This window comes from Copadichromis virginalis, linkage group LG1, assembly GCF_057382275.1.
Source record: "Copadichromis virginalis isolate Kocher_CV1m ecotype Utaka linkage group LG1, C_Virginalis_male_GT1.1, whole genome shotgun sequence".
NCBI lineage: Eukaryota > Metazoa > Chordata > Actinopteri > Cichliformes > Cichlidae > Copadichromis > Copadichromis virginalis.
In genome coordinates this window covers 36,165,674-36,182,339 of record NC_140618.1, presented here as the reverse complement: position 1 = coordinate 36,182,339, position 16,666 = coordinate 36,165,674, and the positions used below count along the sequence as shown (strand labels likewise).

The following is a 16,666-nucleotide window of genomic DNA, read 5'->3' as shown; positions in this document are numbered from 1 at the left end:
TGTGGCTTGTCATGTCTTCACAATGTTGTGCTGTGGACATTTATGTGCTTTTTTGTGCAAAGGAGTTTTTTTGTTTCCTGTTCTCATGCTGTCCTACCATGGAAGCACAGCATGAGTAGGGGTCTCTTTTTTCCTCTTGTACTTTCCCCACTGTAGTGTACATTTCAATGTTTTTTCCTGATTCTACCAATCTCCGACCTGTATCCCCATGTAATGTTTGTGCTATATGTGTAAGGTCGGGGGGGGGGGGTCCCATTTCACTGCAGGGCAACCTGCATGTGACGAATAAAGCTTTGATTGATTGATTGATTGATTGAACAGATATGGATCCCACTTCAGGTGGAAGCTCTCCAGTGTATTCAGATGCCTGTATGAGAGTTGTTCTAGTGCAGCGAGTCTCCCTAGTTGAATATGCCATACAGAGACAAGTGGGGTGGAAGGGGCCTTCCACTGGGAAATAATAAGTTTACACCCCAGCATCAATGCAGTCTGTACCCACTCAGGAGCCTTAGGCAGAGCGTGTTTAAGGAGTGATTGGTCCCCCAAAACGAATAGTCTTGGCGAAAAAGGAATATCCCATCATACAGTTGATTTGATAGGACAGCTCCAAATCATATGGGTCAATATGTGCCCACCCCAGTCTGACATCTCCAGCATTCAGGAGACTGTATGAGGTTCACCCTGTACAATCTGTGTAGTGACCAGTAAATTCGGTGTAATAATTTGAATTGGATTAGTCTAGTTCTAAGTTCCCTGGACATCTTTTTACTATTCTGCAAAATTACAGTCCATTCCTGGTCTGTAAAAACCACACCAAGGTCAGCTTCCCGAGCTAACCGTAGGGCGGTTAGCCCTTTACTCATGCCCTTAATTAGCACTGAGTAATATTTAGAGACTTCACGAAGATGTTTTTTTGATGTAGCTGAGATAGTCAATAGTTGGAGGTGGTGTGGAGACCAAAGGTTTTGAGCAATAAATGCCAGAGCTGCAAATACCTCCAAAACTGACTCTGTGGCAACTGAAACTGTGCTTTAAGGTCATTGAAGAACTTGAGAATTCTCCCCTGATTACAGGTCTCCAAGAACAAGTATCCTTCTCTTGACCCACAGAAATGGAGACTTATTAATGCAGAGTTTGGGATTGAGCCATATGGAGGCCTCAGTATGAAGGTGGGAGTTAAAATTTAACGGCAAGGCCACCTTCTTCCAGACCGTCTGCAGGAACGAAAGAATGGGGTTGGTTTGTATATCTGATGAGAGCTTGGTGGTTAAAATGTGCATCAGAGGGAGTGGTGAGCACAGGGTACTCTCAAGACTAAACCATGGGGGGGCTTGTTCTGGAGAGATAGCCCAGTGAACCATGTGTCTCAGACTGAATGCATAATGGTAAAACAGTAAATTTGGGACCCCCAGGCCACCCGACTCCATTGGTTGCTGTAGCTTTTTAAGCTTTATTCTAGGGCTTCTGTTATTCCATATGAATTGGTTGCATAACTTGTCAAATTGATGAAAATATTTTGATGGGATTTTTAGCGGGAGTGTTCTCTACCAGAAAGTTTTAATCGAACATACAATTATTGCCGAACGGGTCTTCACCAAAATTCAGCTCAGAGTCAAGATCGCATTTGGATTTTAATTCTCATTAGTCTGTGTACTATAGCGAGCCTATGACAAGGAAACATATTACTTTCTTTCTGTACTTCACACATTAAAATAACCTGTGAATAGTGATGGACTGTGATCTGGATAAGTATTTGATGGCCCACTCTAAAGTTGTGATTTTTTGGCAGTTTGTGACTTAAAAGCACATTGGTTAACACTGTTGCCCCCAGACAAGTAGGGGGAAGGTTCCTGCTTGGGTGGGGGTCTTCCTCTCTTGGTATCTTCACTCATAGGTATGTTTGGTTGTCTGCCTCACTGTATTAGCCCTATGTTGGACTGGCAACCTACACATTTCAGCTGTGTCATCTCACTTGACCAAAGTTTAACTAATAAACTGCTGCACACAAACAGAACTTGTTGCTGAAGCAGGAGAAAAAAATGATTTAAAGAAAAAAACTGTTAGCTTCATTTATGTTATGTCTGCTTTCTTGCTGGTGTGTAACGTACTAAACACAGAGCAACATTAAACTTAGCAGACTCTGCGTTGTCACAGATACCACAGCATCCCTAGTTACAGCCCTGACCTCACATAAACTTCTCCCCTGAGAGCAGAGCACGAATCTAGAAGCTTTTAATTTTGTTTGAACTGTCACAGTTAATCTTTGGATAAGTGGTTATGATCATTGACTCATTAAAGCTCACTGTCACAGTATTTTAAATGAAAAGGAAAGTAATCATGTTTGTTTTTCAGAATCAGATCTACGTGCCTCCCAAAGACCAGTCGACGTGCTGCGGAATCTGTAAGAATATTTCCTGCATCTATGAGCATGAGAATGGAACAACAGGTCTCTATAAGGTAGGAAAAGATGTTCAGCAACATTTTGCATCCAAATAAAAAACTATTTTAACATACACACTATATTGTGGCGAACTGAGGGATCTTAACAAGAAAGGACCCACGCAGAGATTGAGTCTGTTATTCCACCCCAAGCAGGAAGGGGGAGCTCTTTATTGAACAGTTCCCCGTGCTACACTGTGCTCGCACATGAACTCACTCATGGTGTAACATGTCTTTCTATCAAAACAACATCTATCAGTGAACAGGAACAGTCATATGAATTACTTAGCCATAACAAATGCAAATACACAGTTTAATCGTCTTGAATGGGAACACAACCCGAGGCATGATGGGAGATAACTAGCTGCTCCCAACATGCCACAATATTATACAAACAGTCTTTTACATTATTCTTCAGTCTTGATGTGTACTTGTGTAACACTTTGGTCTGCTGGTGGGAACTGAGTTGAAGTTAGCAAAGCTAGCTTATTAGCTAGCTAGCATATTATGTAGTTTTTTGTTTAACCTCAGCAACACAATCATGGTAAAGTTTAACACAATATTTATTATTGTATATTTTTTCTTATCTTTGAAATTGATTACTGTTAGTTTAATTAGTCGATGGTGATTTGACAGTATAGTCAAGTTGGCCTTAGTCCTAACTTTGTCCAGCTTTGATTTAAAAATGATCTCAGGCGGACTCACACAAAGTAAGAAGGCTGATCATACGTCACCAATCTCTTTCCCATTTTGTTGTAAGTCAAATTAAGTTGCTCACTGTAGTTCAGTTGCTGATGTTGTCAATGCTTTTCAGCCGGGAAGATCCTGGGTATCAAACTGCATGAAGTTTGACTGCACAGACACTGTGGCTGGGCCCACACTCATCTCCTACTCCTTCAGCTGCCCTCCCTTCAATGAAACAGAGTGTGTAAAGGTCAGCATGCAGCGCACACCCACGCACGCACGCGTGCACACACACAACACACATTCAAAGAGACATCTCTTTCTTCAAATAGATAAAAGATACTGACTGATTATAATTTGTCAATGTATCCTTTGGAAGGGAAATCTTGCAGTTTTAATCTTTTTAATTTCTTTTTAATCTTTTTTTTTTTCATCAAAAACATTTTGCTGTGTGATAATGATGTAAAAAGGTGATTCTCAAACAGACAGCCAGGCTGATCCATATTAAATTTAAGTTTAAGCAGGCTCAAAGTAGTTATAACTACTGCAAGACTGCAAGATGACTTTTTTCTATAGAATAATGGTAGCTCACTTAAAAAGTTTGATTAACAAATCCACGGCATGTTCAGTAGTTACACAAAAGTTTAGCTGAAGAATATCAAAGTTCAGAATCTGTGCTGGCCAAACTGTGGAGGAAAAATACATTTTTCTGTGTTTGTGTTAACGTTGTGACTCTCGTCTGCACTCAGATCGGTGGAACTGTTGTAAGTTACATGGATGGATGCTGCAAGACGTGTGAGTATCTAATGAGAGCATCACAACAGCAGTTGTGTAGTTAGCGTAGAGCTGTAGCCTGCAGCTGACACTGAAGAGCGCCTTCATCTGCCGCTCAACATGTTTCCGACATGTTTGCCCTTCAGTTTGCTCGTTTCAGTCTAAAATCCTCAGTCACATTGTCTGAATTGGCTCACGTCTGGATCCCAGCTGCTGTTTTCCGTTACATTTGTCTTCTGTTTATTTACATTAGAAAACTGTCAGTGTGCTTTTCAGTGAACTCTGTGTCATCAGTACAAATAATGACAGACTTGCTCTAAAATGCCAAATGATTAAAGCTCTTGTCACTGAAAAGCAACTGAAGACATACAAGTGGGTTTATGGTTTATGTGCTGCAGCTTACCATCGTGTACCAATCCCACCAGGTACTGGATTCCCTCTCTTCCCTTTCCCTGTTAGCCCCCTGACTCCCACAGTTAACACAAACTGTGAAAGAGGTACCAAACAACAAGGCTTACCAGTGCCATTGTTGATATTCAACAATGTACTCCCTCTAAGAAAAAAAACAGAACACACACAGGAAACCCCAAAGTCTGACTGACACCTACTCCCCTCTGCAGAAAAGTCCTCTCATCTGTTGTCTCACTCCAAGTCCATGTGGAAAAAAACATAATTGATGTAGCTTCCTCTTTGCTTTCTACCTCACTTGGCTTTAGAAAATATGCTGTCCAATTGTCTAGTCTAATTGGTTTACATGAAAAATGACATCACACTTGAGAGGACAGACCCCCCCCCCCCCCCTTGATCCCATGTGTACATGTACACAACAAATAAACTTTTTCCCCATTTAGCACTGTTTGGGCAGTGCATTGTTGATTGCCAACAATGTACTGTTGGTAGTGGCCCAGTAGTCGGGCTTAGATATCTGCATGTGTCACTAGATAGTGAAGTGGGATGATGCTGGGAGTGCTGCGGGTCTTTTTTTCATTGAACTGCTGAAGATTTGCATGCTGCTGCACTATAGCTGCAGCCCTCCAAAGGGAGCTGTGTGGGAAACAGAATCTTCTGTGTGTGGCATTTCATCCTTTTAGTAGTATCATCTGTGCAAACAAAAAAGCAGTAATTCATTTTAGGGTGGCAGGATTAGGGGTACAAAATATTTGGTTTTACAATAAAATCTTAAAATAAACAATAAGATGAGTTCAATTGAGTTATCTATGTAAGTTTACAGAGAGTAGCTTCAAACAAACTAACACACATTTAGTCCAGATCAATGACACAACAGCTTAATAACACAGGCGACAGTCAAAGCGGTAGAGAAAGTGTCCTGAGATTTATTCTGAGAAAACTAAATGGCACTCATAACATCTTAATTTAATGCTATGTGTGTTGATGGCAGATTTCATGTTTTGTTCGTGTTTCTGTCTTTGTTGTATTTGTTTAAACATCAGTTTATTTTGTTTTTAGTCGAAGCTAATTTATGTTGAGAATAAATGTATGACAGATTTTATCCTTCCAGCAGTTTTGAATGTTTATGCTGAGCCTCATTGATCATTTCTCCCTGAGTGGAAAGTTTTCTCATTAATGCTTTTAGCTGCAAAGTTCTTATACACACACCCTCGGTTTTATTCCTTTCAGGTTATGTATGGCTAAACTACTTCTGCATGATCAACAGCTTCTGAGCTTCTCAGGGCTCTTGATCGCCTTCCTTCCTCTGTCCTCATCCTCCCAATTCCTGGTGTTTGTTCACATCCTTATTATCTTATGAGTATTTTTTACCTTCATTCCAATGAATTCCTTCTGGCTTGTTGTGTGAACAGGCAAAGAAGACGGAAAGTCATGTCAGAAGGTGACAGTGAGGATGACCATCAGGAAGAATGACTGCCGCAGCAACAGACCGGTAAACACTCATGTCTGACTTTCTGTGGTTGCAGCTTGTTATTAGCATCCTATTTTAACTTTGCATTTCTTGCAGTGTGTGTAGAGTTTTCGTTCATGCAAGTGCAGCAATGCTATTGGCTGGCTCAAAGTATTCTGGAAGCTGTGGTGGTCATGATTTCTCCAGGAGATTATTTGATGTGCACCATCTGAATAGTTAACACCAAATTTTTTGCAGCCATCAACAGGAGTTATTTCAATTTTCAGTATTTGGTGTTTATAGTTTTTGATATTGCTCATGTTTAAGCTTAACATGGCTGCCTCTCCCTCCCAAAGTTTATTTGTGCATTTATTTGATGGCCTTCTGTCTGCTCCTTCTACATGAAAGACATCTGCCCTTCCATTTTCAGGTGAACATCGTGTCGTGCGATGGAAAGTGTCCTTCCGCCAGCATCTACAACTATAACATCAATACGTACGCTCGCTTCTGCAAGTGCTGCAGAGAGACTGGTCTGCAGCGGCGCTCTGTGCAGCTTTACTGCAGCAGCAACTCAACCTGGGTCAGCTACACTATCCAGGAGCCCACTGACTGCTCATGCCAGTGGTCCTAAACATAGTGCATCCCCACACTCACATGCAAATACAAACACACATACACTGTGTGTTCAGAGCTACATGATTTAAACTCACAAGATACAGAAGAATAAATGTCAGCTGTGTTATTTTATGATTTTGGGCAAGATGGATACTGAGCTATGATTAGCAGGTTCAGCATGATTTATGGAGATTGTATAAGTGGCTATGTTGGTAGTAAATGATCACAGAAGTCGTTTTGCTGCCTCTGCTGGCAGGGAGGTGGTAACTGCAGGACAGGCAAGCAGGTCTCCTTCCTTAGCCGGTAGCTGCAAAGCACACAAGCTGGAAGGAAGGAAGCACCTTCAATCTCAAAACATTTTTTTCTTTTTACTATTCATTAAATTATCAAGTTGAACTAAAAGAAATGTTATGAGCACTGACTCATATTACTATAATCATTCATCTTGTTTAAACTGTCCGTTAAAAATCCCTTTCTAATCTGCTTTCAGTTTAAGTAAAGGAGGACAGCCTTTTTCTGAACAAAAATAGGTTTGTTGCTGTGTTTAGTTGTGTTGTTTCCATTGCATGTGTTGTCAGACTGACAAAGATGTTTTCTTGATTTGCTTTTTTCTTTTGTTGCAGTGAATTGAGCTCTGCTGGCCAATAAATACTCCCTATTAAAAAGTCAATCAATGGCAGGTCTCTAAAAGCACTGATTTTAACTTATTGAAGTTTGTAAAGGATATAACCTTTTTCCTAGCCTGTGGTTGGTAGTAGCTTTAGTTAAAATTATGCTTTTTTGTGTAATTTCAGACCAGGGCATTTGTGGACCAAGGCATTTAGAAATTAAAAACCCATTCCATCGATTCATTATCCATTCATTTTCTGCTGTTTATCAGTGCCCAAGTCAAGTATTTCTAGGGCAAAAGTTTTAAATGTGAGGATTTCCATCATTAATTAGATACTCAGTCTATGCAATATGAGAATATGATAAAAAGAAAACCCCGTCACGACCTTAGAGCTCAAGGTATTTTCATCACTTTTGTTTTGTCCAGCAATCAAAAACCTAACAAGAAATCTAAGCAAACGATCCACTGAGAAAATAAAATGAGTAAATATTTGCCTTGTGACTCCTTTAAATAATGTTTCTCTCATTTGCCAGAGGATTTTTCCCTTACACTATCGTGATGATTTCCTAATTATTTCTAGACTCCCCCCCCCACCCCCCCAATGTGTCTAAAAGTTGTGCAATAGATCACTACTGAAAGTAAGAGACCACATTTCCTCACCAAGACAAATAGTTTCCTGTATTAATTATGTGAGGATGCTGATAATTGTGTGACTTATTACATGGTGAATAAAGAAGAGTAACGAGCCTGATGCAGTTGCTAACTTGACTGGTTTGCATTACAGTTTTTAATATTTTAAATATTGAATTGTATTTTCTATGGCATTCAAACTTGGCCATCACTTGTAGTAGAAGCACATCAGAAAGGCTCTTTTTTTCTATTTACAGCATTGTTTAATGCAGCAATACTGGCAGTTCTTCCCAGGCCTGCCCAGGAGTCAGTTCTTAAAACCAAAATCACTTACGTCCTTTTAACGTAAGTGGTTATTTCACAGATACACAAATGTGCTAATGTAACGAGAAGCTGGTACCTTTAAAATTATGCTGTGCAGGGTGAAACTTTCTGCTTTTGTGTCTGTACTGCCACCTCCCCACCAGTCTAGAGAGAAGAACGTGTTCAGTGAGGGGAAAGGTCTTTTCTGAGCTTGTTCTGTCTTAGCGTGCTTGTGATGACTGGAAGTAGTGGGCGTTTAAAGAAGTGGGAATGTGGATAATCGGGAAATAAGAACATGTCCTCAGCTCAGTGCAATCCGTCACCATTATCAGATTCATATTTTACCCATAATGCTGTGCCTTCTTTTTTGTAAATAATTTAAATTACTAGCTTCATAATAATTTGCAATATGAACTGTTTAGATATTTGACTTTTAGAAAGATAACAATAAACTGTATATTCAGTGATGTGAAATATATTCAATCAACATTAGTGAGGTGTATTAACCGATCTAAATCCAGCTGTATGTGGAGCACTTTATTTATTTATTGGAGTTTGATAGGGCGCAGCTGTTCCAGTGAAATGGACAAGAACAGTAGGAAATGCTTTCGGCCCATTTGAAGAACAAGCCTACTCAACTGAATCCCAGACTTTCATTTGATTTTACTCCGATTACATAGTGAAAGCGGTGAAAATGTTAGGAGATGTGTTTTGTGGACTAAATTTTTAACGTGTTTCCCACAGACTCACCTGGATGTTCAAGTTAAAGAGGATTTGTATCATACAAATGTACATTTGCATTTTCATTAAAGGTGTCCTTTGAAAAGAGACGTTGCTCTGATTTTTTTCTAACCAGATGCCGTGCAGAAGAGCTGATTTTATTCTTGTCCTGCCCTGTAGTGGCCAAAGGCCAACAAATGTAGCCTCATCAGGTCCAGGGTGGCTCTATTAAGAGCGATAGTGACCTGTGAATGAACGCTGTGTGCGAGACAAAATATGGTAAATGGCCTGCTTTACTAGTCCCTAAGGAACCCAAAGCGCTTTGCACATTCAGTCATCCACACACTGGTGATGGCAAGCTACATTGTAGCTACAACGACCGAGACTGTCCGGGGCTCAAACCGGCAACCTTGTTAGAAGACGAACTGCCAACACTTGAGCCACGATCGCCCCAGGATAAAGAGACATCACCAAATGAATTGGTCCACAGTCATAACTGACCTGATTTTAGTGAGCCACACTTCTCGCGTAAGGATCTGAGAAGGGCACATAGTGATCATCTGACGAGACCTGCAGTGACGCAGCTGCTGACGACTGCCAACGTCCAGCTGGCTGGATGGCAGCTGAAAATAGTCACTGACATCACCAAACATGTAACTGATAAGCAGTGCCGAGCTGGTATCTGCAGCACTAAATAGTGCTGACTGAGTATGCTTTCTGGAAAGTATCTGAACTTAACTTGGTTTCAGGGGTAGTGTTCAGCTTGCTATTGCCAGATTTCTGGATGAAGTCCCATTCTGTTTAATTTCTCAGCAACACACCAGCCAACAGTTCATCTGTAGAGATGACAAAGAAAAGTACTTGTCTGGCCTTCAGCTTATAACAAATAAATTATAGCAAATACTGATTTAGTGATGATGTAGAGCATACTACATTATGTTGTGCACAGTAGGGGCATAAATACATAGAAGATCTGAGGGGCTGCTATCACTTTTCAACAATATCTTTATTTTTTTTACTGTGCAGTTGTGTTTCCTTTAAACTTTAAATCCTCTAGGGTTAACAGTATTACAGTTTTTCTCGATTGCTTAAACACTATAACCAGGCCTCTAAACTAAAATTTCAAAACCGTAACGCTACTGTTCAAAAAGCTCACCCATTTCCCTGAACTATAAACACTATTCCCTGCTTTGACACATGACTCAAATTTGGTGAACTGTTACTGCAAAACTCTACACACAAATCCCTACATTTTACAGTGCTTACACCATGTAGTCATTTAGAAAGCACTAGCATGCAATAATGTTAACTTAAGTCAGCATAGCTTGAGCTCAATTAGCACACAATTAACCAGGTGGAAACACTAGGAGTCAAAATTTAGCACACACCAATCAGAACCTGCGATAGATAGATAAAAGGGCCAAAGTCAGCTCATTCAGGTTTGAAACAATGGATCCAAAGAGATGCAAAGGAAGAGGACGTGGTGAAGGAGGTGGAGAACGACGGCGACAAGGAAGGGGAAGAGCAAGGGCAAGAAGACAGTCAGTCTCGGATGAAATTCGAGCCACTTTAGTTCACCATGTCCTTGTCCATGGGATGACTATGAGGGAGGCTGGGCAACGAGTACAACCAAATTTGAGTCGCTTCACTGTTGCCTCCATCATCAGAACCTTCAGGGAGGAAAACAGGTAGGTGTACTTGCAGTAAGACTGCTTTGTACAGTAACGTTTAAGTTACTGAACTTATGTGTCTTGAGTATGTTTCCATTATTTGCCTGTAAAATGAATGTGTGACAGTTACAGTAATGAGTGCTTCTATTTTTGTAGGACACAGAGACGACCACCTGGTGGAGGCAGGTTAAGGCTTTTGTCGGAGGAGCAAGAGAGGGAACTTGTAAACATGGTAATTGCAAATAATGTAATCCGCCTGCAAGAGATTCAAAGGAGAGTGATTGAGGATGATCATCTTTTTCGAGGCATAAATGCCATCAGCCTCTCCACAATTGACCGAAAGAATCAATTCCGGATGAAACAGGCATACCGAGTCCCTTTCGAACGAAACTCTGACAGAGTGAAAAACCAACGTGTGGAATATGTTCAGGTATGAGTTTTGATACTGTATAAAGTATTGTGTACCATCACAGCATGGCAGTTTATGCTGCCATTTCAGCACTCTTGAACTGTGGTTCAGGGTACCGATTGACTCTACTGTGTTATGTGTTTTGCAGAGAATCTTTGAGATTGAAGGACGGCCTGTTCCCCATGAAATAATCTTTGTGGATGAGGCAGGTTTTAACCTGACCAAAAGAAGGAAAAGGGGGAGGAACATAATTGGCCATCGGGCTATTGTAAATGTCCCTGGTCAGCGTGGGGGGAATGTCACTATGTGCGCAGCCATCAGCCAACGAGGGGTACTCCACCGCCATGGCGTACTAGGACCCTATAACACTATGCTTCTCCTTGCTTTTCTTGATGGTTTAAGACAACATATGTTCCAGCTGGACTACAGGGAACCAGCACAGCCAGAGCAGCCTCACTACGTTGTTGTGTGGGATAACGTCAGCTTCCATCGCGCTGCTCTGGTTCGTGACTGGTTTACCAATAACCCAAGGTTTTCTAATATCTTTCTGCCTGCATACTCTCCCTTTCTAAACCCGATAGAGGAGTTATTTTCGGCATGGCGGTGGAAAGTGTATGGCCGAGAACCTTATGTCCGTGTTCACCTCCTTCAGGCCATGGAAGAGGCCTGCCTAGACATATCAGTAGATGCATGCCAGGGGTGGATCAGGCATGCAAGAGGATTTTACCCCCGCTGCCTGGCTGGGGCCAATATAGCCTGTGATGTGGATGAGATTCTCTGGCCTGACCCAGACCAAAGACAAGATGCTGAGGTGGGATAATGTTTCTGGTGTGTGTTGTACTGTATAGTACATGAATGACAATGTGCCACTGTACATACATTGGTTGCGTCTTTTGTGTTTATCATGTGACAAGGGTTTTGAAGGGGAGAACCATAAGCAACCTATTTGTTTTGGAACTATTGTTTTGAATTAATTGTACCAGTGTGCAAAACTCTGTTGTAGTGTGTGTGTTTTTGAGGGCTTGTGTTTGATGTCTGAGGGCAAAGTTTGGTTTTTCAGCAGGAGTGAATAGTTTTGGGTGTAGAGCTTCATTTTGACCTGGAAATAGGATGTTTGGGAAATTGAGTGAGATGTTATGGATTTGTGTTTACTGTTGTGAGGATATGAGGCGTAGTTTCAAGAAATGTGTTTTAGCAATCGAGAAAAACTGTAAGTGAGTCGTATCCCCCAAAAAAGAGAATCACTGTTTGTTTGCAAAGAGTTTCCTGTGGATGCAGCGCTTAGCTTATATGTGCATTACTTTAACTTAAACGTCTGTTAGCACAAGAAAGCTTGAAGTAAATGAACTAAAACAAAAAGTTTATTAACAGCTTACTCTAAATTGTTAAATTGCCAAATTCATAATTTATTGTTATTTACTGCCTTTAAATGTTGAGTTTTCCCAGCTACAAAAAGCTTGAACTCTTTTTAAAAATAGTAATTAGAGCATACAGAAAATAGTAAACACTAACACAGTAGATTACGTGTCATCCACATGGCCACAGAAATACCTATGAGTGCTCATCATATTGTTCCCAGCTCTGCACCAAGGTCCTCAGCAGAGCCCCAGTCAGTGAAAAATGCGATCAGGCGTACAGTGACTGTCAGCTTGACAAGCTCAAAGCAGCTGCAGAAACACACATAGCATTAGTGTGTGTCTGCGGCTGTGTATACTTATTTTACTTAAAGTACGGTGATCTCGTGATTTGCCTCTTGTTTCATGTGCACTAATAGAAAGTCCCTGTAATGTAAAACATTTTTGGGTGGAGACTTGGTTTTAGGTTACAGTGAGTCCCCATTGATAGAAATGTGATCTCTCTCTCCAAGTGTGCGTATGTGGGTGTGTATTCATAACTTTGTATGGACCAAAAATTGGAAGTTTACTATACTTGTGGGGACCAACAGACTAAAATCCTGGTCCCCACAACTTTGAAGGCATTTTTGAGACTCACAATGTGGTTTTAGTGTCAGGGTTATAATTAGGTTGTGGTTAGGGTAAGGGTAAAGGTTAGGCATTCATTTTTGATGGTTAGGGTTAAGGGAAACATTATCAATTAGATGTCCATATGAATACCCAACATGTGTGTGTGTGTGTGTGTGTACACAAAATCATGGTGTCCATCACTAACAGCAGCAAAAACAGGTTAGTGAGAATAACATCAGGCATGGTGTAGTACATGTACAGTTTGCATTTGAGTATTATATCATATTAACTGCAGTTTCTGATCCATTTCGCTTGCTTTGATTATCGCTGAGATTTTTCTATATTCTACTGATTAATTTGGGATATTCAGCTGATCAGACAGAAGGGTATATATAATCTTTTAAAAATTTACTAACTAAAATGTAAGCTGTATTCACTTCAGATGAAATACTTATGTTTAACAAGTGCTGATACTTCCAAAAACATGTAAAAACCCCATGTAAGACTTGGAATCGGAACACATTGAAAAACCTTTTTTTTTTGTTTTTTTTTTTTGCCTGTCCCGTTTGGCTCTTTTGCCATCAGAATTATTGTCTAAAGGCGAAGAAAGATGCCCAACGGATTTACTTTACCAAATGGACCATCCCAGCCTTGTAATGGTCCATTTGATTCACCTTTTATTGTTTATTTTATTTTCACTTGCTGAATACGGGACAGACTTGACTGGGGGAAAGAAGGGGAGAAAGAAAGAGGGAAAGAAAAACAGCTGAGAAGAGGGACGGGGGAGAAGGGCAAAAAACAAAAACCAACAGAATAAGCAGAGAAAAAAAATACATATATCGATCACCTGGATCACCTGTTGAGAAAGAAAAAAGAAAACAAGCAGAAGAAAACGAGAGTAATAGAATAAACAACATCACAATGATATATGGGAATATGACAGTAAATACTAAATATTAAACATTATTGTGCAGCACATAAGATCAACAGAACACAGTGTGCTTTGAGGTAGGAGCCAAAAAGGGTGTAATCCCAGAAAGAGCTGAGGAGAGTACCAGATGAGGGGTCACTCAGCAGCCGCGGAGCAGAAGCCAGCCACATTGAAAAACTTTTTAAAATTCCTGAATTTTCTTTTAAATTGTTTTAGGCTACTCCCTCATTATGTTCTTATGTTTTCACTAACGCTCTGCTGGACCTTCCTCATGTCTCTCTGTTGTGCTGTTTTCCAGTGCACAAGCTGAATCCTGAACACGAGCACGTACTGTGCATTATAGTAATCTGATGCGCTTTATCGTATACAGTGACTAAAGCGATCTCACTGAGAATTCCTTGGAATATCACATTCCAAGGAATTCTGTATCCATGCTCCAAAGATTGTGACACATGAAGCTTCAGTTCTTGGCAACATTATTTATTCACCAAATAATATCAGGAGGGGCATATAACATGAAACAAACTTATAGCTGGCTGATTGTGTATAATGAAAGGGTGTTGATTTTCTTTTATTTATTTATTTTCTTTTAAACTGTAAATAAAAGAACAGATTTCGACTTTGACATGTTGGTTAGCCCATTCATTCCTTACTGGTTGAGGCCAAAAGCTCATAAAATACATCAGTGCTATCAACATTTAGTGCTTCTTTTAATCCCGCGCCTTTGCACGGAGAGCAGCTTTGCTCTGGTTTACATCCAGCCCAGGGGTTGCTTACCTCAAACATCCCCACGACAGAGCTGCTGATCACGAGGCCAGATATCAGCGATGTCTGGGCCCAGAGGGGGAGTGGGGGGCTGGACATTTGTCCCCTCTTCAGGAAGTGGCTGGATGGCTTTGTCACAACGGGAAAACAGATAGAGAGAGCAGGTTGAACCGCTTTGACCTTTAACCTCTGAGATAAACAAAGACAGAAGAAGAAGAGCTGATGTGTTCTCGTGACTAAAGCACATGACGAGTGGAAGAGTTACAGTTTGTGTGAATGATTTCTTCTTTTAAGTAAGATATCACTATTTTACCAATCTGTTGGTGCCTTATGTTTTATATCAGCTTATAAGTGACAATAACACTACACTGTTGACACCTGCGCACATAACATTATATCCACCACAGGGCCTGTTACTATGATATTGTCACAAATGTTTAATTGCTAATCATTTAAACTTTAAACTTTATCATTTCCATAGCATTAAATATTGCTGTGTAGTTAAAGCTACTGGCCTTCCATAGATCTACACAAAGCGTCCTTTAGTGTTAGTAATGCACGTGTTGCAGCAACAGTGCCTCATCACTCACTATGCAGTGTTAGTGCCTTAACCCAAACCACAGTCCTTTCCTAACCAGCTAGTGATAGTGAAAGTAAAACTAAGCAGTAATTAGGAAATTACTAAATAATTATCTAAAGGTTAATTATCTAAATAATATTAATGGGTTTATTTACAATCCAACTATGAACCTGTTAGTAAGCACAATTCATTATTGTTTCATTGCTCCTGAACAGTGACATAGTTCGGTAAAACAACAATTAACTAAAGTTTAACTATAACTTTACTATTTATTACCAAAGATGAAATACCTGCACAGACAATCTGAGTTGTCTTGGTATTAAAAGTCAGCCTCAACTAGCTAAAATCTTCCTAACAACCGGTTAAACATGCACATTTCTCTCATTTCCTCTTAATAGTGGTGAATCATAACTCAGTGTGTTTCACAATACCACGCAGACTTTCTGGAAAAATTATGTGCTTAAAAAACTTGTTTAAAAACTTTTTTGTGCATTAAATGTTTAAAAACATCATTCTTTTTCCTCACAGATTAAGTGAGCAGTGAGAAGTTGAACGTGAGTAAGTGGAGCTGGAGATCAGATGAGATGCAGCAGCTGCTGCTGCACGTTAACTTGCAGCCAGTGTCACTCACTGTCCCTGCAATGGTCAATTACTGTATGCACCCCACTCAGAATACTTATAGCAATTATGACACAACATCTACAGCATTTACGGTGCCTGTGGGAGGGCCTATGTTTACACGAAGAATAACGCACTGATATGGTATTTATGAGCAAGTAGAACATTTCTGAGAACTGATTTTACAAGACTGTGACACACCAGACTCTATTTTATATAGTGATGTGCTCACAAGGGCACACAGACAAGTCCGTCCCCTGAGTATAACTGTTTTGCAATAGTGCAAAAGAAATATGCTCATGACATTATTGGTTATGATTTTAAACTGACTTTGTATCCTGCTAAACGTATTTCTAGGATTCTCCTAACACCACCATGAGGCTGTCTTAAGGATGCCTTCAGGTGAAGACATCCTTTCTGGAAAAAATTGAATTGAGCTGAATTTACAGGTTTTTTTTTTATTGGTTTGGCGCAGTTTTCACAAGCAATTGGTACATTTTCAAAACTCTTAGTACTTATATCACAACAGATCATCAAAAGTGCACCTTTTTCAAACATTTCAGCATATTTTCAATTGTGTTAGTACAATACACATAATGACAAAATATCATTTTCACTACACATAATAAGTGTTTCATCTAAATAAATGTTTCGTTCACAGTTACTGCCTTTCATAATGTTATCACTATAAAATTTTTGATTTGCATCTCTTATTATTCAGTTTAATACATTTTTCTGTCATTTAATTCAACCGATCTTAATGTTTAATCAATGAATCATTCATTATGTCCATGGATTTTCAACTTGACTGATTGTTGTCTGGTCATTTGTAAGTTCCTTTTGAGAGGAACAATGTCCAGGTGAAACAACTGCGTTCAGAATATATTCAGGTACAACACTAAGCTGGCATGCAATTACTGTAACAGAGGTTGATGGAGCTGGACGCTGCTGTGAATCATCACAAGTATATTTTTGTTGATGAGGCCGGTTTCAATCTGGCAAAAACTAGACACAGAGGACGTAACCTTATTGGGTTACCATCCACGTCCCTGGACAACGTGGGGGGAACATCTCAATGTGTGCAGCTATATCTGAA

General features: G+C 40.0%; 2 protein-coding genes across 2 annotated transcripts in view; both read left to right on the top strand.

Annotated features, from left to right (window-relative positions):
• Positions 1 to 7,040, top strand: part of otog (otogelin) — a 63,869-nt gene extending 56,829 nt beyond the window's left edge. The window contains exons 49-53 of the mRNA XM_085459765.1: positions 2,353 to 2,457; positions 3,254 to 3,373; positions 3,873 to 3,918; positions 5,718 to 5,797; positions 6,186 to 7,040. Of these exons, the coding sequence (XP_085315891.1) occupies positions 2,353 to 2,457; positions 3,254 to 3,373; positions 3,873 to 3,918; positions 5,718 to 5,797; positions 6,186 to 6,386 (552 nt within the window). The 3' untranslated portion in view covers positions 6,387 to 7,040. The remainder of the gene's footprint in view (positions 1 to 2,352; positions 2,458 to 3,253; positions 3,374 to 3,872; positions 3,919 to 5,717; positions 5,798 to 6,185) is intronic.
• A 2,669-nt stretch (positions 7,041 to 9,709) lies between these two features.
• LOC146719153 (uncharacterized) lies at positions 9,710 to 11,916 on the top strand. The gene is made up of 3 exons (XM_085460904.1): positions 9,710 to 10,321; positions 10,460 to 10,733; positions 10,861 to 11,916. Exons 1-3 carry the CDS (start codon positions 10,083 to 10,085, stop codon positions 11,530 to 11,532), a joined length of 1,185 nt encoding a protein of 394 aa, XP_085317030.1. The 5' UTR covers positions 9,710 to 10,082; the 3' UTR covers positions 11,533 to 11,916.
• The last annotated feature ends 4,750 nt before the right edge of the window (positions 11,917 to 16,666 follow it).

Coding starts and splice junctions, on each gene's coding strand:
- LOC146719153 (XM_085460904.1), top strand. CDS start 10,083: ATGGATCCAAAGAGATGCAAAGGAAGAGGACGTGGTGAAGGAGGTGGA. Junction 10,322..10,459: donor ACCTTCAGGGAGGAAAACAG/GTAGGTGTACTT, acceptor CTATTTTTGTAG/GACACAGAGACGACCACCTG. Junction 10,734..10,860: donor AACGTGTGGAATATGTTCAG/GTATGAGTTTTG, acceptor TGTGTTTTGCAG/AGAATCTTTGAGATTGAAGG.